At 57.4% G+C, this 20,455-nt stretch overlaps 2 protein-coding genes across 14 annotated transcripts in view; one reads left to right on the forward strand and one right to left on the reverse strand.

Moving 5' to 3' along the window:
• Mark2 (microtubule affinity regulating kinase 2) overlaps window positions 1-12,501 on the forward strand; it is a 64,743-nt gene extending 52,242 nt beyond the window's left edge. For 3 of the 10 annotated variants that reach the window (XM_013074871.3, XM_004852557.4, XM_004852558.4), the window contains exons 5-19: window positions 321-386; window positions 473-543; window positions 762-818; window positions 1,779-2,015; window positions 2,436-2,555; window positions 2,663-2,762; window positions 2,837-2,949; window positions 4,111-4,243; window positions 4,454-4,632; window positions 4,929-5,026; window positions 5,851-6,012; window positions 6,583-6,840; window positions 7,725-7,751; window positions 9,700-9,744; window positions 10,391-12,501. In XM_013074871.3, the coding sequence (XP_012930325.1) occupies window positions 321-386; window positions 473-543; window positions 762-818; window positions 1,779-2,015; window positions 2,436-2,555; window positions 2,663-2,762; window positions 2,837-2,949; window positions 4,111-4,243; window positions 4,454-4,632; window positions 4,929-5,026; window positions 5,851-6,012; window positions 6,583-6,840; window positions 7,725-7,751; window positions 9,700-9,744; window positions 10,391-10,751 (2,027 nt within the window). In that variant the 3' untranslated portion in view covers window positions 10,752-12,501. Of the gene's footprint in view, window positions 1-320; window positions 387-472; window positions 544-761; window positions 819-1,778; window positions 2,016-2,435; window positions 2,556-2,662; window positions 2,763-2,836; window positions 2,950-4,110; window positions 4,244-4,453; window positions 4,633-4,928; window positions 5,027-5,850; window positions 6,013-6,582; window positions 6,841-7,724; window positions 7,752-8,447; window positions 8,648-9,699; window positions 9,745-10,390 lie in introns of all 10 variants that reach the window. The other 7 variants (XM_087205205.1, XM_087205203.1, XM_087205204.1 and 4 more) reach the window with 4 other exon arrangements.
• Window positions 12,502-12,678: 177 nt separating this feature from the next.
• Rcor2 (REST corepressor 2) lies at window positions 12,679-17,944 on the reverse strand. Of its 4 annotated transcripts, none has more exons than XM_004852563.3 (12): window positions 17,192-17,944; window positions 16,455-16,511; window positions 16,083-16,163; window positions 15,644-15,696; window positions 15,394-15,555; window positions 15,162-15,286; window positions 15,004-15,073; window positions 14,704-14,919; window positions 14,294-14,371; window positions 14,101-14,158; window positions 13,730-13,959; window positions 12,679-13,624 (listed from the first exon to the last, which is right to left on the reverse strand). In XM_004852563.3, exons 1-12 carry the CDS (start codon window positions 17,316-17,318, stop codon window positions 13,310-13,312), a joined length of 1,572 nt encoding a protein of 523 aa, XP_004852620.1. In that variant the 5' UTR covers window positions 17,319-17,944; the 3' UTR covers window positions 12,679-13,309. The 4 variants fall into 4 exon arrangements, with proteins under 4 accessions (XP_004852620.1, XP_004852619.1, XP_004852621.1 ...); XM_004852562.3 differs by having other exon boundaries at window positions 15,004-15,076; window positions 17,192-17,450; XM_004852564.3 differs by lacking the exon at window positions 13,730-13,959 and having other exon boundaries at window positions 13,035-13,624; window positions 15,004-15,076; window positions 17,192-17,452.
• Between the last annotated feature and the right edge of the window lie 2,511 nt (window positions 17,945-20,455).

Raw genomic sequence — 20,455 nt, forward strand, 5'->3', positions numbered from 1 at the left:
GATGCAGTTGCCACTCCTTCCTTCCTCCCCCCAGCAGGGCTCCAAGTAGCAGCACATAGGCCTTCTCCCAGCTCATTGCCTTCCAGAATCTGCAGTCCTCAAGGGTGTTAAGGATGCCTGTGGGGAGGCTCAGGTCAAAGTCCAGCTCTACACCTGCCACGCTGGGCTGCCCTTGGTAGTTGGCTAGTATGAGAGGAACCTGGAGACAAGGGGAACATGATAGTGGGAACATTCATTACTAGGATTCCCTGGACATGTTGGGCTAGGCATATAGCCTCTAACTTCCCATCTGATTCCTGGCTTGGCTTTCTCTCTTGTAGTTAAGTTATTTGAGGTGATTGAGACTGAGAAGACGCTCTACCTTGTCATGGAATACGCCAGTGGTGGTAGGTGTGAAATGCCTCTTCCTGTTGTGCCCCTGCTCTCCCCAACCCCTACCAGTTCTCACCGTACTCCCACCCATCTCTTCTAGGAGAAGTGTTTGATTACCTAGTGGCTCATGGCAGGATGAAAGAAAAAGAAGCTCGAGCGAAATTCCGCCAGGTGGGTGTGCCTCCCTCCACAGGGTATGGTTTTACCTCTGCCTTTTAGGGTTCAGCATATAAGGAGAAGCTGCCCAGCTGTAAGTATCCTTAGGAGGGTACCTTGGGCTCTGTTTTTCTATGTGGCAACTTAGATTTAGTACATGAGATTACAGCTCCACGAGCTCCCATGGCCAACTTTTTGGCACCCTTGGGCTGACCCTTCTTCCTTCCTTTCAGATAGTGTCCGCTGTCCAGTACTGTCACCAGAAATTCATTGTTCATAGAGACCTAAAGGTGAGGCATGTTCTTATCTTCTGTGTCCTTGAGTGGGGTTGAGTACTTCCCTCTGTCCTGTGTAATATAGCCATCAATAGCCATCAGACTCTGTGTATTCAGGAAAGTTTCACCTTTCTTTTTTTTTTGGTACCAAGGATCAAACTTGGGTCCTTGCGCTTGCGCAGCAGGTGGCGAAACCATTGAGCTAAATCCCTGGCCCTCACCTTTCATTTTTTTCACCATGACCAGGAAGCCCTTAGGAATGCTTCTGATAGAGAGGTCTTACACCTGGACTCAAACTCCCAGTGCAGGGACCCTCAGGTGGTCTCTGCCCTTTCCATGCTTCCAGTTTTGGCAGGAGCACTCCAGGCTTTCCTGCCCCTTCAGGCAGTCTGGCAGATAACCTGGCAGCTGACTGAGGAAAGAATGTGAGCGTTCCACATTTGTAGCACACTGATTTACAGGCATATCCACACACCTGTCACCAAGCTACTCCAATTAGAGACTGCTTTTGTGTCTCCTGTCCACTAAGTCCTTGCAGACATAACCAGAAAATCGGGGGCCTGACTCAAGCTTTGCTCAGCTCCCAGGGTCTCTGGGCCTGCAGGTCTTCCTCATACTCAGCCTGTTCATGCTGACTGAAACCTTGCCCTGGAGTGTGGTGGAGAAAGTTGTAAGGCTGACAATGACTATTCATTGGCTCCCCCATTCACCTTGCTCCTCCCTGCCCAGTGCCTCAGTGCAGCCCACATGGTGTCCTCACATTTGGTGGGTTTTTTGTTTTTGTTTTTGTTGTTGTTGTTTTGGTTTTTTGAGACACAAGTTCTTGCTGTGAGCAGGCTGCCCTTGAACTCGATATGTAGCCCAAGCTAACCTCAAATTCATTGTGATCCTCCTGCTTCAGCCTCCCAGGTGCTGGGATTACAGGCATGTGCTACCATGCCCAGCTATCCTGACATTTTTTATTTTATCCTCCAGGCAGAAAACCTGCTCTTGGATGCTGATATGAACATCAAGATTGCGGACTTTGGCTTCAGCAATGAATTTACCTTTGGGAACAAGCTGGATACCTTCTGTGGCAGTCCCCCTTATGCTGCCCCAGAACTGTTCCAGGGCAAAAAGTATGATGGCCCTGAGGTGGATGTGTGGAGCCTGGGAGTCATCCTCTACACCCTGGTCAGCGGATCCTTGCCTTTTGATGGACAGAACCTCAAGGTGGAGTGAAATGCAGACTTAGATCATTTTTATTACTTCCATTTCCTCTTGCCCTCTCGTCTTATCCTTGACCTCTCACCTTTACCACCTGTTTATATTTTTCCCAAGCCAGATCTTCAGAGCACGGCTGCTAAGGTAGCAGCAGTTAAAAAGTCTTCCACTCATAGGAATCAGCCTCAGTTCCTGTCTTGAGACATAGGATAAATAGTTTTGCATTCACCCCTTAAGGCACTCAGGTTTGTAGGCCTCAGATTGGTCAAGCGAGCGTGTGTGATTTCACTCCCTTTCTGCTAAGGCACCTTGGCCCAGGCTGTCTGCTTTCTACCATATTTCATTTATGTCTCTTTAGACGGTCTTCAGAATACTGGATACTAGGTTTCTTCTCTTGGCCTTGCAGTGATTTAAATTTTCTAACCACAGGAACTACGGGAGCGGGTACTGAGGGGAAAATACCGTATTCCGTTCTACATGTCCACGGACTGTGAAAACCTGCTTAAGAAATTTCTCATTCTTAATCCCAGCAAGAGAGGCACTTTAGAGGTGAGCACCCTGGAGCCCAACTGGCTGAAGGTCCTGGGGTTCCCACAGAAACCTCCAAGATGAGTTTCCTCTGCCTCTATCTTTTTTCCCTTCCCTTTCCTCCCCAGCAAATTATGAAAGACCGGTGGATGAATGTGGGGCATGAAGATGATGAACTAAAGCCTTATGTGGAGCCGCTCCCTGACTATAAGGATCCCCGGCGGACAGGTGAGGCTGTGCTGGGCCAAAGGCTGACCTGCCTTGGAGTTAAGATCAGCCTTAACTGTGTGTCCTTTGTGCAGAATTGATGGTGTCCATGGGCTACACGCGGGAAGAGATCCAGGACTCACTGGTGGGCCAAAGGTACAACGAGGTGATGGCCACCTATCTGCTCCTGGGCTACAAGAGTTCTGAGGTGTGTGTTCCCTGCCCTATTCTTTGAGCAGGACTTCTTGGTTGTGGGAAGCACCTCGGCCTCTCAGACCCATGAAAAACAGAGCCCATTTCCAAGTAGACATGGCCTCTGCCAACCAGCTTGTGGTGTAGTGAATGAAGTAGAAAGATGGGGTCCTACTGCTGCACAAGCACAAGGACCCGAGTTTGATCCCCGGTACCAAAAAAAAAAGATGGGGGCCCTAAACCTGGGTCCAGGCTCCATAGGAGTGAATTGAGCTGGCCTGCCCTGTATTGACTAGAATGTGTCTATATCATCTGGCTGGCAGCTCTGTGTTGAGCTAGATATATTTGCATCTATATCTAGAAAGTGTATATCTCTGGGTTTGTGCATATGTCTCTCTGCCTTATGTGAAGCTTTGGTCTTTTGTCTGGGTCTATATTTCCATGTATGTGTCTGTCCTCCTGGCTGTGGTTCTGGAGGTTTGACGATCTGCCCATTTGGGTTTGGTTCCTTACCTGTGAATGCCCATGTGTACTCCTCAGGTAGTGGTGGGCTCCCTCTTATTTCTCACTAGTCTGCTTAAGAGGTGTCTGGTAGCCTGGACTGCTCTGTTATGGGTGGGATGTCCCTTGAGTCTGAATGTATGTTCTTGTATGTATTTGTGTCTCTGAGTGTGTGTATGCTTGTCTGAGGACAGGATGTCTATGGGGCATGTCTTTGGCTATGTTTGCTTCTATGTGTGGCAGGGCCTGTGGGTCTCTAGGGTGAAGAGAAAAATGCTCAGGTGTGTATTAGTCTTTTGGAGTAATGTCACCTGTGAGCCTGGAATGTGTATGTGTCAGGGAAGGGCAGTATAAATAAGAGTATATGTGGGCCAGGGATTTAGCTCAGTGGTACCTCACCTGCCTCAAAAGTGTAAGGTGCTGAGTTCGATCCCTCGTACCAAAAAAAAAAAAAGAAATATATGTAAGTATGTTTATCTGGAGGGATCTTTGCATGACTCTTGCCCCCTTTTTTTTTTTTTTTTTTTTGAGACAGGGTCTCATTATGTAGCTCAGGCTGGCCTCGAACTTTCAGTGATCTTCCTGCCCCAGCCTCCTGAATGCTGGGATTATAGGCGTGCACCACCACTCCCAGCTCTCTTACCCTTCTTTGATGCCATATTTTCTGTTACTGCAGCTGGAAGGTGACACCATCACCTTGAAGCCCCGGCCTTCAGCTGACTTGACCAATAGCAGTGCCCCATCCCCATCCCACAAAGTACAGCGCAGTGTCTCAGCCAACCCCAAGCAGCGACGCTTCAGCGACCAGGGTATGTGGTTCAGGGAGTTGCAAGTAGGGGTTCGAGGGGCTCTAGGTGACAGCTGAGTTTTAGTCCTGGTTCAACCACTTACTAGTAGCATGGCTGTGAGCAAGTCGCTAACTTCCTACACCTCTGTGAAGCAGGGATTTCTCATAAGAAAGCTCCATTTATAGAGTTGGCCCTCAGTGGGCACCCAGCCTTATCTGTCTCACCCCACAGCTGGCCCAGCCATTCCCACCTCTAATTCGTACTCTAAGAAGACTCAGAGTAACAACACAGAAAATAAACGGCCTGAGGAGGACCGGGAGGCAGGGCGGAAGGCCAGCAGCACTGCCAAAGTGCCTGCCAGCCCCCTGCCCGGCCTGGAGAGGAAGAAGACCACTCCTACCCCCTCCACGGTGAGCCATGGCCTCCATCCAGGGCCAGGGCCCTCTTCCTGTCCTCTGTCCTTCCTGTGTGGGGCCTCCTCTCCCCAGGCCACTCTTTTAATCCAGACCCTGGGCCTCTGGCTGCCATTTTTGCTTACTGTAGAAAACCCATCCTCCTGGAGGAAGAGCATAATCCTTTTTTGAACCTTCCACTATCTGCTTGAGGGGAAGAGAGGGAGGGAAGCTGTTCCCTGGCTCGGGTATAGAGGATGACTGGAGAACCCCTAGCTTCCTGTGAGACAGCTCTTGCCTTCACTCCCTCACAGAATAGTGTCCTCTCCACCAGCACAAACAGAAGCAGGAACTCCCCACTTTTGGAGAGGACCAGCCTTGGCCAGGCCTCCATCCAGAACGGCAAAGACAGGTGAGCAGCTGGACCACCTGCCACACTCGTGTGCCTCCTCTTACAGTGATGAGGTTGTATCTGTTAGCATCACAGGTTTCCCCTTTTTTCCCCCCAGAGTACTGCCCCTGCTCCCTGGAGTCTCGTCCTGGCTCTGTTCAGTCTGGCCGTCCTCCTTCCCCTCCCCTGCTCCACGCCATCCCTCCTCCCTGTCTTCTCTGACTGCTCCTGCTATTTGCTGAGGCTGGGACTCCAATAGTCATCTCAGCAACCTTCCTGCTTCTTGGCTGCGGCCAGGCCTGGAGCAGTCTCTTCTAGGTTCCTAAGGCTTTGTCTTTGAGGGTCCCAGCTCAGGGCAAAACCAGGAGTGCCCATCTGAGGGGGTGCACATTGAGGGACTCCAGCTGTGCTCTGACAGCAAAGTTCCCCATCCTGACAGCTGATTTCCTGGGTTATCACATCCTGGCTCTACCTCTTCTGAGCTTAATGAAAGTTTCCCCATAGCAACACCCTGCTCTTTCTGTAGAAAAAACATCCCTGTTCGGAGAATTCCTAGGAGACCAGAACAACTGGAGGCAGTGGCCTCCTGTCAGCTTTCCCTCATTTTGATTTTCTCTTCCCAGGTTCTGTCTTACCTTACTGCTTTCTCACCCTGCCCTCTACTTCCCATCTCTCCATCCACATCTCTGACCTGCAGCCTGCTGATGCTCCCAGCCCTGGCCCTGGCCCTGGCCCTGGCCCTGGCCCTGGCCCTGGCCCTGGCCCTGCCCTTGCTTCCTAACCAACACAGGCTCCTACCTCACTCATCCCCTAACCCGGGCCTCTCCACTGCTTTTGTCTCCTAGCCTAACCATGCCAGGGTCCCGGGCCTCCACGGCTTCTGCTTCTGCCGCAGTCTCTGCGGCCCGGCCCCGCCAGCACCAGAAATCCATGTCGGCCTCCGTGCACCCCAACAAGTCCTCTGGGCTGCCCCCCACGGAGAGTAACTGTGAGGTGCCGCGGCCCAGGCAAGTGTGCTGGGGCAGCTGGTGCACCTGCTGCCCTCAGCCTGCCCTCCCCCTTCCCCAGCAAGTTCTTCCCACCTGGGGGGCTTGTTCCCTTCTTGTAATTTTAGCCACAAGAAATGGCTGTATCCTCTGAGGCTAGGAAGTAGAGGGCACAAAAATATAGCATTAATGCCCCTCTTTTCCTTCAATTCTCCTTCTCAGAATAGGTATGCAGGAAACTCCTGAAGCTCCAAAGGGAAGCCTTTTTGTTATGAAACTCAATCCTTGAGGATTGGTCCCCATTGTCCCCTTGAAGGTCCAGGGAGCCAGCTCTCTCCAGCCTGTACTGTTCTCACACATGGGTCCTTCCTTGTCTCCCCTCCTCCCTCCCCAAACCATCTCCTCCCACTTCCACAAGACTCCTCACTGCTGTCCTCAGTGGTCACTCCCGTCCTTCTGTGTCCTCTGTGATGCCTGCGTCTTCCCTAGCATCTCCCCTCCCCATCCCCACCACAGGGCATTCCAAGTGCTTGGTGGTGACGGCTTCCCTGTACCTGACACATTCCCTTGCCCCCACCTCTTTTCCCACAGCACAGCCCCCCAGCGTGTCCCTGTCGCCTCCCCCTCTGCACACAACATCAGCAGCAGTGGTGGAGCCCCAGACCGAACTAATTTCCCCCGGGGTGTGTCCAGTCGAAGCACCTTCCATGCTGGGCAGCTCCGACAGGTGCGGGACCAGCAGAATTTGCCCTACGGTGTGACCCCAGCCTCTCCCTCTGGCCACAGCCAGGGCCGGCGGGGCGCCTCTGGGAGCATCTTCAGCAAGTTCACCTCCAAGTTTGTGCGCAGGTGAGCAGGGAACTTGTCATGGCAGAGAGGCTGGGGCCTAGCCTTTCTGTTTGCCTGGGAAGTGGGGTAGGGCCAACAGAACTGGGATTGGGTCCTAGGGTTAGAAGAGGTCTCAAGAAGCCTAAGAATTGGGTCATTGGCAACACCTTATGTGCTCAAAACCCATCCTTTAAGGCCTCTCCCCAACTCCTCACAGGCACCCCTTATTCTCTGGCCCCAAGCAGATGGGTGATGCCGCCTCCTCTCTCGGGGAGTGTGAACTCAGATGCTAAAATAAAAGCCCCCCCTTTTCTCTCCTGGGTTCCCATGGAAACTTATATTTGGTGACGCAGCTGCAAAGTCATGAGGCATGAGCCGGGCTGGGCTGACAAGCAAATCTTTCCTGGTCTCTTGTCTTGCCCCCTTTGACCTCGTTTCTGCCCATGGTGACCTACCCAACAGCCCTGCTGCTCTTGTGCCTTCCCATGTAGATGTAGGTGGGAATATTTTCCCCAGGCTTTTCACACCTGGAGCCCCAGCTACCAGAGGGACTGTTGGAGGTACCTCTGGCTTCTTGGGATGCTCTCTGTCTCCTCCCTCCCCTCCTCTCCCCATCTTGGACTCACAGCTAAGGAACCGGCAGGGAATTTTGAGAGAGCAGGCCTCCCTGCCCTTCTGGAATAGCCAAAGCCACTAGCCATCAATGCCGCAACTTTGAGGGCTACTGAGAGGGTGGGAGCAGACCCGAAGTACAGTACAGGACTCTAGTCTCGCTGAGCGGCTCTTCCAAAACTGGGCAACCCTTGAACCTGGGAAGCCCACTCCCTACCTGCTTATCCACATATCGTCTTGTTGGGTTTTTTTATTTCTTTTTTTATTTTGTCTTTTTTTGTTTGTTTTTTTAGAAATCTGTCTTTCAGGTTTGCCAGAAGGTAGGCGTTGAGCCCGCTGTGTGTGTGTATATGTGTGTGTCTGTCTTGTGTTTGTGTCCTGCCCCCAACACTAACCCCTTTTTCTGGCTCTTGCTCCCCCTCCATCTGCTAACCTAGTCTCTGTGGCTTTCCTTTCTGCCATCTTAAAGGGATGAAGACTGCTCGGAGTGGACCTGGGCCCCAGGCCACCTTCCCTGCCCCTTTAGACAGGCATGGCTGGAAACACATGGCCTTGTAGGGGACCTTCCTTGGGTGAGGGTATACCTGTCCTCCAACAAGAGGAGACCTTTTCAGGGACTCTCCCTTTAAGATTGTCTCCTCTCACCTGCCCTAGGTTTTGGTCACCAGTGTTGGGCTCCTTTTCTGGCCCTTTCCCATCTTGTGTGCATGTGCTACGAGGAGGTCCACGGGTTAAAAGTGCATATGGGATGGTCTCATTTGGGGTCCCCCTGGCTTGCTGAACTTTGGGGCTGTGTGATCTCTTCCCCCTGGCCTGTGAAATGGCAGGACTTTGGAGATACTACAGAGACATTGGAGTCCCCAAGCTAAAGTCTGACTCTTCCAGGCCCAGGAAATTTTGCTTCATGAGTAGGACACAGCACCCCCTTCTGGCAACTCCTGCAGAATCAGCCCAGCCTGCCCTGCCCCAGCAAACCTGCTCCAGCAGCATCTGGATGAGTCACTTCCCTCCTCCAGGATGCCTCCTCCGCATATGGCCTGTGCCTGCCAAAGAGCCAGGAGCTGGATAATCCCCCAGGCCCTGGCAGAACAGCAGGAGATCCTCACCCTCCCTCAGGCATCTCCCTCATGGGCCAGCTCTTCGCTCTTTCAGCCCGGCCTTGTCTTCCTCTCTGCACACCTGGCTGAGCCAAATACCAAGCCACACCCAGGGCCAGGTCAGAAACACAGGTTGCCAGAGAGGCACACTGGTGGCCCAACTAAGGGGAAAACTGGCCAGACAAGGTCTTCAGGCCTTCCCAACCCCTATTCCTCCCCCAGCTCATTGCATGGCTGGTGGGGCCCGCTCTGCAGGGGCTGGGAGAGAGTGGCCAGGGCTCCTTCCCTTGCACAGCCAGGCCCTGATCGCAGTGCGCTTGTTGGCATCCACATGTCTGTGTGTCTTTGTGTTTCTTCTATATGTGCTGCTGCTGCTCTCCCTCCTCACATCCCTCCCTCCCTTTGCAGTCCTCAGTTTCCCAGCTCCAGGCACCCATCTTCTGGGCAGGAGCTGGAGAAGCCGCTCAGCGGGGCCAGACCTCTTCCTATCCCCCCAAGGCATCTGCCTGGCCCCTGGCCCCTGGCCCCTGGCCTCTGGCCTCTCGCCTCTCTCCTGTATAAGCAGTGGGGCCTGGCAGGCTGGGGGTAGGGGAGTTTTAAGTGCAGGTAGCAACTGCTTTTCCAGTTTGGCCAAAGATGCCCAGCCCCAGGTGTCCACCATGCAGCTCCAGTTCTCAGTACTCTGGGCCTCCTAAGAGAGGCTTGTGTATCCTCCAGCTCCTCCCCAACAGAGACCCAAAACCTCATTCCAGAGGCCTTCTTTCTGCAACCCTGGTGCAGTGGTATAAAGGACCCACTCCCAGGTTCCCTCCTCAGTAGAGAGCAGGAGCCTGGCTGTGGGATGGAGGGGGAGCTGCTCGTACTGGGCCTGTGATGGGGACTTGTGCCTGCACAGCCACACCCCTCCTCCCCCAGCAGCGGCTCCTTCTCCTGGGACAGATCTCTGGGAGTGTGGGGAGGGACAGGCTCCCTGTTAGAAGGGATGGTCGAGCTGCTGTTATGAGGTGCTGCAGAGCCATGCTGGCCTGCAGGTGACAGGCAAGTCACCTTTGGGCTTGGGTTCTGCCCACCCACTGGTGGCACCTCCCCAGACCCACCCTCACCTGGGTCTGTGGTGGTGGAAGGAGCGAGAGATCCCAGCACTAAATTCTCCCTCGCTCTGTTTTTTGAGGAACCTGAATGAACCTGAAAGCAAAGACCGAGTGGAGACGCTCAGGTGAGAGGGCCGGAGCCAGCACTGGCCCTGCCCAGGCCACCGGGCTTGGCACAAGCCTCCTACTCCTCTCTTCCTTTTGCCACTTGGCTTTTCCTCTGGTTTCTGCCCTGTCCTCACCCTCTTGGGTCCTCCCTTTCCTCAGAATTTCCCTTTTCCAGACCCAGTGCAGTAGTTCTGGGCCCTTATTCTCAGATCCTAGATACTCTGGAGGTTGTAGCCCTGGGTCGGGCGGTTGGGCCACTGGTTCCTGTCCCTTGGCTACCTCTCCTCTCTGTGCCTCAGCTGCTTTCTAGAGGGACAGTGTGTACTCGGTGTGGATAAATGCATTTGTTTCTCACCTGACAGCCCCTTTTCAAAGAAAAGAACCAGTAACAGCATGGAACTGTCACCCCCACCCCACCCATGCTGCCTTCTCATCCTTGCTCTCTGGAGAAATGAGGGCCAGAGGGCTGCCTGCCCTTCTTGCCCCCTTGCTGCCCCTTGGACCAGGGTTAAACTGCTCCCTGTTCCAGCTCCCTGTTCCAGCTCGCTGCTCTGTGCTCTCTTACTCTTCTCTCTGGTCTCAGGGTCTGTCTGCCAGGGTGGGGCTGCTGTGGGTGGGGTGCCTCCACCCATTGCCTGATGTCCACCTCTGCCCTCTCCACAGACCTCACGTGGTGGGCAGTGGAGGCAATGACAAAGAAAAAGAAGAATTTCGGGAGGCCAAGCCACGCTCACTGCGCTTTACATGGAGTATGAAGACTACAAGCTCCATGGAGCCCAATGAGATGATGCGGGAGATCCGCAAGGTGCTGGATGCGAACAGCTGTCAGAGTGAGCTGCATGAGAAGTACATGCTGCTGTGCATGCACGGCACGCCAGGCCACGAGAACTTCGTGCAGTGGGAGATGGAGGTGTGCAAACTGCCACGGCTCTCACTCAACGGTGTTCGGTTTAAGCGGATATCGGGCACCTCCATGGCCTTCAAAAACATTGCCTCCAAAATAGCCAATGAACTGAAGCTTTAACAGGCTGCCCGGAGCAGGGGCGGCAGAGGCAGCCCAGCTGGACTTGGCTGCTGGGGCTGGCCGCTGCACCCCACCTAGGCGAGACTGCAACAATGAATTGGTGTGTCTCCCCTGCTGGCACTTGTCCCCTCCCTGGTCCTTCTCCGTTTTTCTTCCATGTTTGTGGAGGACAGGAGATGGCTCTCCTCCACCTCATATTCACCCTGGCCCAGAAAGTCCCCCTTCCCCTCTCTCTCCTGCAGGAGGCAAAGGAAGGGGAGGGGGCAAGGGGGTGCAGGGCTCCCCCTTGGTACTGCGGTTGCACAGAGTATTTCGCCTAAACCAAGAAATTTTTTATTACCAAAAAGAAAAAAGAAAAAAAAAAATCCCAGCGGCCACTTTTCCTCCCTGCCCCATTGGGACAGACGGGACTGGATCTGTGGGGTTTCCCGGGAGGGTGGCTCAGGGCTGGAACACTCTCAGGCAAGAGTGGTGGAGTTCCCTGGCAGGCCCTCCGCCAGGCCCACTTTGGGCTTCTCCCCTCTCCTCCCCTTCTTCCCCTCCAAGCAAACCACCAGAGGTGGCCTTCCCCTGCCCCCAGGTCCCTGGGCTGCGGGCCTGGGGGCCAGGGGCCAGGCGGGGGTGCTGCACAGCCCTGGAGAGGGTGGGGCTGCCGTGGGGGCCCTGGCCTCCCTCACACTGTATCCTCTGCCCTTCCTTCCCCAGAGCTGGGCATTTCCTTCCACAAGCTGCTGTGGGGACATTTATTCCCCTCCTCAAAAGTCTGTGCCATCTTCTCCTGTCCCTCCTGCTAGGAGGGCTGACCCAGGGCTGAGAGAGAGGGAGGGGACTGCAGGGCAGATGGGCTCCTCAGGCCCCCACAGGCCACTCAGGCCCCCGAGCTTCTCTGAACAGGATGCCGGGCTTCTCCGTTCTGGGAGAGCCTTTTTCTGAAAGCACAGTCCCCTCGACGTCCCTCCTCCCCACTGCTTCCCCTTCATTGGCATTAATCTGGGCACCAGCTCGTTACATAGTGACTTCCCATACCACTCTCATCTCTCGGCCTTGCCTTTTTTTCCTGACACTGTCGCCCCTCCTCTCAGGAGACTGCCCAGGGCCTCCAAGGCCACCTGGCGGAAGGCTGGATTGGGCGGCAGGGCTGGGAGCATCTGCCCCCCGTGGGGGGGGAACAGATGGGTGAAGTGACTCCCCGCTTGCTAACCTCTGCGGCCAGTGTGGGAGTGGGTGGCTATGGGCGCTTGGCTGGTGGCGGCCACTGCATCCCTTAATTTATTTCTCTGCTGTTTCAGTTCTTGAGAAATTGAGGGAGGGGGACCTACAGAGGCTGCCCCTGCCCTCACTTGAGTTGTACATTTTTTTGTGATGGGTTTTATTTTTTATTATTTTATTATTTTTTTGATTTATGATGACTCCACCCCTGTTCATCACCCCCAGTCCCAGGCCAGGCTCAGTGACAAGTCAAGCCCTTGGGTACCAGGAAGGGGCCTCGCCAGCCTCACCCCTCTGGTTCCCTGCTCCCAACTGTGGCTCCGGCTCAGACCAAGGGCTCCCCCCTCCCTCCCTCCTCCCCCCTGCCCTATGGAACAGCCTGGGTGCTCTGAGGGGACCAGGAGGGCATGGCTTGGCTCCTGAGGGGGTGGAGGCCAGGGGCACCCAGGCAAGGTGGCCCCTCCCCACCTAGCCCCTCCTTCCCTGCACTTAGTTTCTTCTCTGGATCAAACACGTAATAAAGAGAATGTTTGGAATCTGAGCTGCCTCCTCCAGTTTCTTCTCCCTGCCCCACTGGAACCCAGTTCCCCTTGGGCAAGATGTGGCCCAGCCTGCCTTGCAGGAGAGAAGTGGTTTCTGGCTGGGGCCTGGGGAGCAGCCAGGGCTGGGAAGGCCTGTTCCCTCCCACCTCAGAACAGGAAAGGGAAAGAAGACTGGGCAAGCTTAGGAGGTTGTATTTATTTTTTAAAAACGTTGAAAAATAGACCCATGTCTGCATAAGTTCCCAATCCCCCTTCAAGCTTGGGGAGGGGGGGGCAAGTGGGCACACTCAGGTCCTCAGCATTGCCACCTGGTCCTGAAGACAGGCTTCCTGACCAGCCTGTGCTGCTGTCAGGCCTCAAGGAACCTTTGGCCACCTCCCCCATCCCCTCCCACTTTACCCCAGTCTTATTGCTAAAAGGGAGGGAAAGGGGAACAAGGACAGTCAACACACCAAACTGTCCTCCTCCCAACCCCCACACTAAGGTCACTACCTCCTACACACACAGGGCAAGCCCAAAGGCCAAGCCCCCAGACAGGGAGGCAGCCATTCCAGTCCCAGCCAGGAACCAGCCCTCAGGCCAGCTCAGAAGGGCCCCTGAACCCCAGCCTCTGGCTAGGGGGAGACAGCCCAGCTGCCAGGAAAACAGGCAGCACCCTCAGCTCCAGGCTGTGCTAACTGGCAGCTCTAGGTCTGTGAAAGACCTGGTAAGAGCCCTAGTCGCTTCTGTCCTCAGTGAAACCAACGATACCCAAGGATGTCCAGCAAAGAGGCTCAGGCACCTCTAGGTGGTGCAGGAGCCCAGGTCTCAGAGTGAGGGGGCTGGAGGCTCCAGGGAGGCTCCAATCAGGGTGGGTGGGGGCTGAGGCCCAGGGCGAGCACTGTGGCGGGAGGCAGCCAGAGCCGGGCGGATGAGAGGCGGTGGGGGCTGGTTGGGGGCCAACCGGGGCTGCAGGAAGCGGCCCTGCTGTAGTGGGGGCGGCTGTCGAAGCAGAGTAGGAGCAGTGGGCAGAGGTGGCCTCAGCAGTGGGGGTGGCTGAGACAGTGAGGTGGGCAGTGGAGGGGGGGCAGGTGCAGGGGGCACCGATCGAGGCACAGATGTTGAGACAGATGTAATCTGGACCTAAGGGAAGAGAAAATAAGAGTGAGAATCTAGGTGCCTATATATACTCAGGCTTTAGGTGGTGCCTCTCTTCTCTTCTGAGGGCTTTTGCTCACCCCTTCTCACCTCATCATCTTCCTCTAGGGCTGGCGCTGGCAAGGGAGCCCCTCTCCTAGCCTCCTCCATAGGGACTGGGGCTCCAGGGGCCCCATCCTGCTCAGCCTCCCATTCCTGCAGCACCTCCTCCAGATTGAAACGTCTCCGGTAGCTCACAAAGAATGTCTTCACCTGAGTCAGAGTCTTGTTGCCAATCACCTCTGCAATAGCCCCAAAGTCTTTGCCATATCTACGGATGGCTGCAAGGGTCAAAAGGGCAGCAGAGTGTGAATGTCCCTCAGAGCTAGTTTACTTCCCTAACTCTTTCCCTCCACCTTCTGCTCCTTGGAGGGTAAGAGACTTTCCAGGGGTCCTCTGTTCTTTCCTATGGTCTGACCCACCTTGCACAGCCAAAAGCTGCTCATCTGTGGTCCAGCGGGAGTTGAACTTGGTATTGGCCTAGAGAGCAAGGAATATGAATAACCTTTTAAAAATATGGAAATAGAATCCCTGATCCTTATGCAGAACTCCCCCTTTCTATTCTGTCTCCAGAGAGAACCCTCTTCTGCACCCAAATCTGCAGCTCAGCCTTACCTCAGGGGGGCGAAGTGGGTCAATGCCACCCTCCAGGGCTTGTCGGAGGCTGCTGTTGGTCTGCTTCATGCTCTGCACCTGGAGAAGTGGAGGGAAGATCAGACTCCATCCCTAGGAGGTCACCACCCCCAGCCTCACCAGGGCCCCACCTCCCCAACAAAAAGCTCTCAGACACCACCATCCAGCTCATTCCTCCATCACAACCACTTGGTAGGGGAGATGCTGTGGTCCTTTCTCCCTATTCAAAAGCCACTTTTTTAACAAGGTCCAGAAAAGAACTCCAGTCCCAGACATGGGGCCAAACCAGGCTTGGCGCCTACACCCGCTCCTTTACAACTCGGCTGCCCTTAAAACAGTTCCTAGGAGCTGAGCCCTCACACTGTACACCTCCTCTTTTCTTGAGCCCCCACCTGGCGCTTGAGAGAGATGAGCTGGGAGTCAAGACCACGGAGTGTGAGGTTAGCAAGGTCTGGGCTTCCTGACACCGCAGTGAGGCCCTCAGGGCTCAGGTACATGCCCTTAGGTGGGCGTCGCCGGGTTCGCAGTGGGTGGTGGCGGTACTGAGACACCTGGACCTCTTTCTTTCCTGGACCTGGGCGTGCATTCAAGGGCCGAGAGGGCAGAAGCTGCAGGGAAATGAGGGAGTAGATGATGCAGAGCCCAGGGACAGGCAGATGATCAGGTGGAACCAGAGACACTCAACACCTCACCTCTCTCTTGGGGTCTCCAGCATCTGGCTCTCCCTCGCTCACAGCTCCTCGTCCTTCTTCAACCTCATCGCTGCTGACACAGAGGCCAGGGAGGGAATGAGGCAAGGACAGGCTAGGAAAACTGCCTATCCCCACCCGGCGCTGACCTGTGCCCCTACCTGTCCTCCTTGTCCTTGCGGCCACCCAGGCGCCGTGCCTGTCTGTCCATCACACTAGTCCGGCTTCGGGTCTTCTTCCAAGAATAGTAATACTTCACCAGGCTGGGAATTAGCTTGTCTGGCAGCTACAAGTGTAAGACCAGAGTGGGGGCCCACCCAAGACTCTGGGCCCCAGGCAGCTGGTGGAGACAACGGGCGGAGGAGCTCTGAGGGTCTGGGCAAGGGGCTTTACCATCTGCTGGATCCGCTGGAAGCACTTGCCATGGAACCCAAAGGCCTGCTCAAACAGCACCTTGTCCTCCACGGTCCACTCATCAGGGAATGGGGTGAAGTTGGCCAGGTCAGCCAGGGACTTCTCCACATCATGCTTATGCCAGAGGAGCATGCCCAGTGCCTGGCCAAGCACATGAGAGCATCTCAGACTCTGCCACTCTAGCACCATCCCATCCCTACCCCCAAATGCCCATCCAGCCCCGGCTCACCTGCTCGATGTTATAGCCATGCTTCTCCTTGGCCATTGCAATGTACTTGTCAACTGCAGGGGGAGGAGCAAAGTCTTGGACAGGGGGTTATGGCTCCTAACCCAAACCTGTCCAGAGAAGGGTAACCCCCAAGGGCAAAGCCCCTGACCCTCAGCCCCAGGGCAAGGCTGAACCCTCACACTTCCAACTTCCAGCTCCTTTTCTTTCTTCCTTTTTTTTTTTTTTAAAGACAGGGTCTTAACAATTGCCCAGGCTGGTTTCAAACTCCTAGGCTTAAGTGATCCCCCTGCCTCAATCTCCCAAGTAGCTAGGACTACAGGTGTGTTATCACAGTATTCAGCTTACATCACACTTCTGAGAAGAGCTGGTCTCGGGAGGAGATGAAGCCAAGCCCCCACCTCCCAGGGCTAAGCCTGAACCAGGAGCCCGCCCCACTCACGCTTGGCATCTGACACACAGTGGTTGGGTGACCACACCAGCATCCCCTTCAGCTCCTTGTTACTGTATCGAGCAGGACTCTCTGAAGGCCAAACAGCATGAGGGAAGAACTCAGATCAGTCTGGTGGCACCAGCCTGGACCCAAGGCCAGAGGGCAGCAGAGGAATGGGGCTTGGGAGGTGAGGCCCAGAGGGTAAGGAGGGGCAGAAACCCAGACAGGAAGGCATAGCAGGAAAAGTAACCATGCCGAGGCCACCCACCTCGCCGGCCCGCCTGTCCTTCCAGTAGGAGCCAGCCAAGGGCTTCCCAGGTGAGGCTGCAGGCCAAGCCATCGCCCTCTACCCCTCCCTTCACCGCCTGTCCTGCCACTCACCAGGCTTGCACTCTGGAATTACAGCCTGGTAATTGGTTCCAACGCGGATCATGCTGTCTGTGGAGCCAGGAGGCAGTTCAGGACTCCAGGGATGGAGGGAGGGCAGAAGGATTGGGGGGGGGGGGGGCTGGCCTAGAGTTCTCCTTCCTGACCACCGAGGGCCCCGACGTTCACCTTTCTTCCCTATATACCCTCTGCCACAGAGGGGACTGGAAGAGGAAGAGACCCTGTCTAGTCATGACCAGGGCACGGGGGGAGGGGGGCAGGGGACGACAAGAGGACAGTTTTAGAGCCCAGGCCAAAGCAGAGCGCTTTGTTCTGACTGAGGGTGAGGGCGTGGAGGGCAGCCCCTAGACCTGGACCACAGCCTGGGAACCCTGGGCCCCTCCCCAGCACATGAGTCTCAGGCTCTGTGTGGAGATGTCTTTCCAGCCCCTGCCCCTGCCAGACCTCAGTCCCCTGAAGGTGGCAAGGTATGAGGGACCTAATCTGAAAAGCAGACACGCCTAGGTCCCTCAGCGACTGAGGGCAGGGCGGGGGCAGGCAGGACCGCCTCCATAGCAGCAAGGGGCCCAGGCAGCAGCCCCAGGATTGAGGGAGCAAGCAAGGCAGAGGCTCCGATCCAGGACAGGCAGGAACCATCAGCGTAAGAGACCCGTAGTCTACCACTCTTCCCGCCCCCGCCCCACGCCTCGACCCTGGCCAGCGGGCTAGCAACCCCCAGCCTCCCGGCTCACCGTGCGAGTGCTCCTCCTCGCTGCTGTCATCCTCCGAGGGCGGCTGGCCGCCGTTGGGCGCCGTCTTGGCCCGGCTGCGGGACAGGATCCCGGAGCCCGCACTCGGTTTCTCCATCACCGCGGGCATTACCCTGCCCGGCTGCCCCGGGGGGGGCGCAGGGGCCCGCGGCGAGCAACGGTGGTGTCCGCGTTCGCCTCAAGTGCCGTCCCCGGCCCGACCTGGAGAGGTCGCCACTGAGGCTACCAGAGGCCGGAGGTCAGCGTGGCTGGGGTTCGGTGGGGTGGGAGCCCGGCTGGCAGCCCCAGCGCTCACCGCGACCCTCCTGGGCGAGGGCGTCGGAAAAGTTTGTGCAGAAGTGGGGTACGCGGGGGATGAGCGCAAGGTCCAGCGTGGCTGGGGCAGGCTCGCTCTATGCGACCCTCGGGGTTGAGGCTCCCCCTGAGAAGTGGGGGCGTCCTGCCCTCGGGCACCCGGGAGCCCCACCGCCCCCGTCGTTCAACTGGCAAGTGCGAGTGCCGCAGAGCAGTTTACGCCCCCGCGGGCTCTGAGCCTCTCGGGGGCGCCGGAGATGCCCCAGTGCTCGGGCTGGTACCCCTGTCCCGGCCGGACCCTTGGCCAAGACGGCAGCCGGCGGGGCCCCGGCGACGGCAGGACGGCGCGCACCGCGCCGGGGCAGAGTTGCCGGGAGCGGGCGGAGCGCAACCGCGGGCGCCGCCTCGCACCCTCCCCGGCGCGCTCGCTCTTCCCACCGCGCTCTCCCTGCCGCGCTCGCGCTGCCGCCTGCCCGCCCGCTCTCGCCGCCTCTCGCTCCTCGCACACACAATGAAGCTGCTGGCAGGGAAGTAGTGCCGGCTGCGGCCTCAGCACCCCTCCCCCAGCCGATGCCTCCGCCAGCTGAACATCTGGCCCTGGGGTGGGAGGGAGGGCCCGGGGCGGGGCCTCGGGCCGGGGCCGGACCTCCAGGGGGTGGGGTCAGGGCCGGGGCGGGGAGCGCGGTCCTCAGCGCGTCTCCCCTGGCGTCCCTGGACGCCCCGACTCGCCCTTGGGCGAGATCCCACTGCACCCCAGGAGTAGCTGGGGGCTCAGCTCCACCCACGCACACCTCGGCCCCACACACCAGTAGGCTCGGGTTCCTGCCCCGGGGTCCCAGAGGCCGTCTGCCCGCCCGGGTGGAGCCCAGCTTTTCCTTCCATTTCCCTTCCTGCCAAGGAACTCCCCGCCCCCCTTCCGCAGGGGGACACCCCCCCTTCGTGCGCCCTTGGGGGCCAGAGCGGATGGGAGGCTGGACTGGTGAGGAATGAATTCCTCCAAGGGCTGCTGGCCCAGAGTCCGGCTTCTGGTGGACCTATGGGTCCCAGAGATCCCAATTCCCTTTAATTGGGGCAGTCTGCACCCCAGAGCAGTGGCTCCGAGGTCTGAGGGATGGGAGTGAGAGGTCTGGAGGAAGGTCTGAGTTGCAGGCCCACTCCTCCGCTGGGTCCCCTGTCACCCCAGCTGGAAGCACCGGCGAGAGACAGACAGGGAAGCGGGTAGGAAGGCGCAGACGGAGATGGGGGAGGGGGTGGGCAGAGACTTTCAAAGCCAGATCCAGCCACCCTGCCAGGCGCACAAAGAGCCCGCGCGCACACCGGCGCCCGGGGCACGTGCTGCAGCGCACGCACCGAGCCCCCGCCCGCGCCCTCCCACCCGGACCTCCGGGCACACCCGCTGTGCCCAGGACGAGCCGCTCTGGCGCTCCTTTCCTTTCCTGTCCTCGGCCGCTCTGTAATCAGATCCCTAAATTTAGAAGCAGCCCAAGACCAGCCAGGGGTCCCCGCCCCCACCCCTGCCTGTGGCCCACCCGCCGGGGTCTTGCGGTCCGGCCACGACCCGGCTGGGGCTGCCTGTCCCTAGGGACTCTCTTCGGGCACCCTGGCCGACTCTGACGCGACCCCACCCAGGTCGCCGCGCTCTCAGGCCCCAAGAGGCCACAAAGCCAGCGGCCACGTTGCCCGCCACACCTCGGGCCAGGCATGTGGGGCCGTTTTCCACCTCTTATATCACGGATTGGGCACGGAGCCTCAGGGTGAGAATGTCTCACAAAGGAGGAGAATGAATGGACCAGTGGACCAAGGACCGGTCTAAGCTAAAGGGTCTGCTCCAAGGCGAACCGCGCCTTCCCAGGCTGGCCCCTCTGCAGTGGCAGGGTGCCATCCCAGCGCCGAGCCTCCACCCTTTAGAGAGGCTCTTGTCTCTGTCCCCTTCTGCTTGGCAGGCAACCATTGTGCACACCACCCTCTCCTCCCAAGGCGTCTTTCATCTTGCAGGCCGCCTCCCATCAGGCAGTGCCCTAGTTGGGTCCCCCACCCCACTCTCCTGCCCCCTCGCCCCACCCCAGGCCTCAGCCTCAGTATCATGCCTATTTCTTGCCTTCCTCTTCCAGTGATGCCCCAGGTACCCTCCACCCCCACCCTCTAGTGTGATCCAGGCCAAAGCTCCCCTCTGGCTCTCGCCTCCCCACCCCCACCCCTGCCCTCACCCCAGGACCCAGATCTAGTCTCACTTCTATCCGGAGCCAGAGGACAGGCTCCTCTGAAGGTGGGGGCAGGGAGGGGAGGTTTATTCCTTGGAATGGAGGGGTCCCTAAGCCCCAGTATAAGGAGGCTTCTGCCAGGGAGGTGGGACACAACACAGCAGGGGTATAGTTAGAGTTTGGGGGCGACAGTGGGAACCACTGGGTCCCTGGAGGAGGTGCATTCCTAGTGAGCAATCTCCTCCCAAGGGGCAAGGGTGCAGGGTTAGGAGGGGGAAGGGAAAGGCCCCACCCCTCCCACCTGCTGCAGCCACCCCCTCCCCAGCAGGCCCCCTCTTTTGTGCAAAGGCACACAAAGGACAAGGGGCCCCGGCAGGCCTGGCCATCTGCTCCCAGCAGCCTGAAGGCTCTTAAAGAGACAGCACCCCCTCCCTGCTGCCCAGGGCTGTGGGTGCGGCTGTGCCACAGGCCCAGGTCACAGCCTACCCCTGGTTCCACCCACCTTTCTCTGCTCCCCAACCCCCCCCATCAGAAATCATCCTCCCCCAGAGGTGGGGTGCAGAGGTGCCACGTGGTCAGAAACCTGGGGTGGGAATGGAGAGGCAGCCCAAGGGCTAGTCCCTCCTCTCTACCCTGGGTGGGGGAAGGGGCCAAGGACAGGGGTCCCTTATCTCCCTGAGGCCACCTGAAAGCTGAGCAGGGGCCGCAGGTCTCCCAGGAAAGTCCTACCCGCCATTTTGGCCCTTGAGTC

This window comes from Heterocephalus glaber, unplaced genomic scaffold (assembly GCF_053883595.1).
Source record: "Heterocephalus glaber isolate CG9 unplaced genomic scaffold, H.glaber_assembly_v1.0 deba00000594, whole genome shotgun sequence".
Classification (NCBI taxonomy): domain Eukaryota; kingdom Metazoa; phylum Chordata; class Mammalia; order Rodentia; family Bathyergidae; genus Heterocephalus; species Heterocephalus glaber.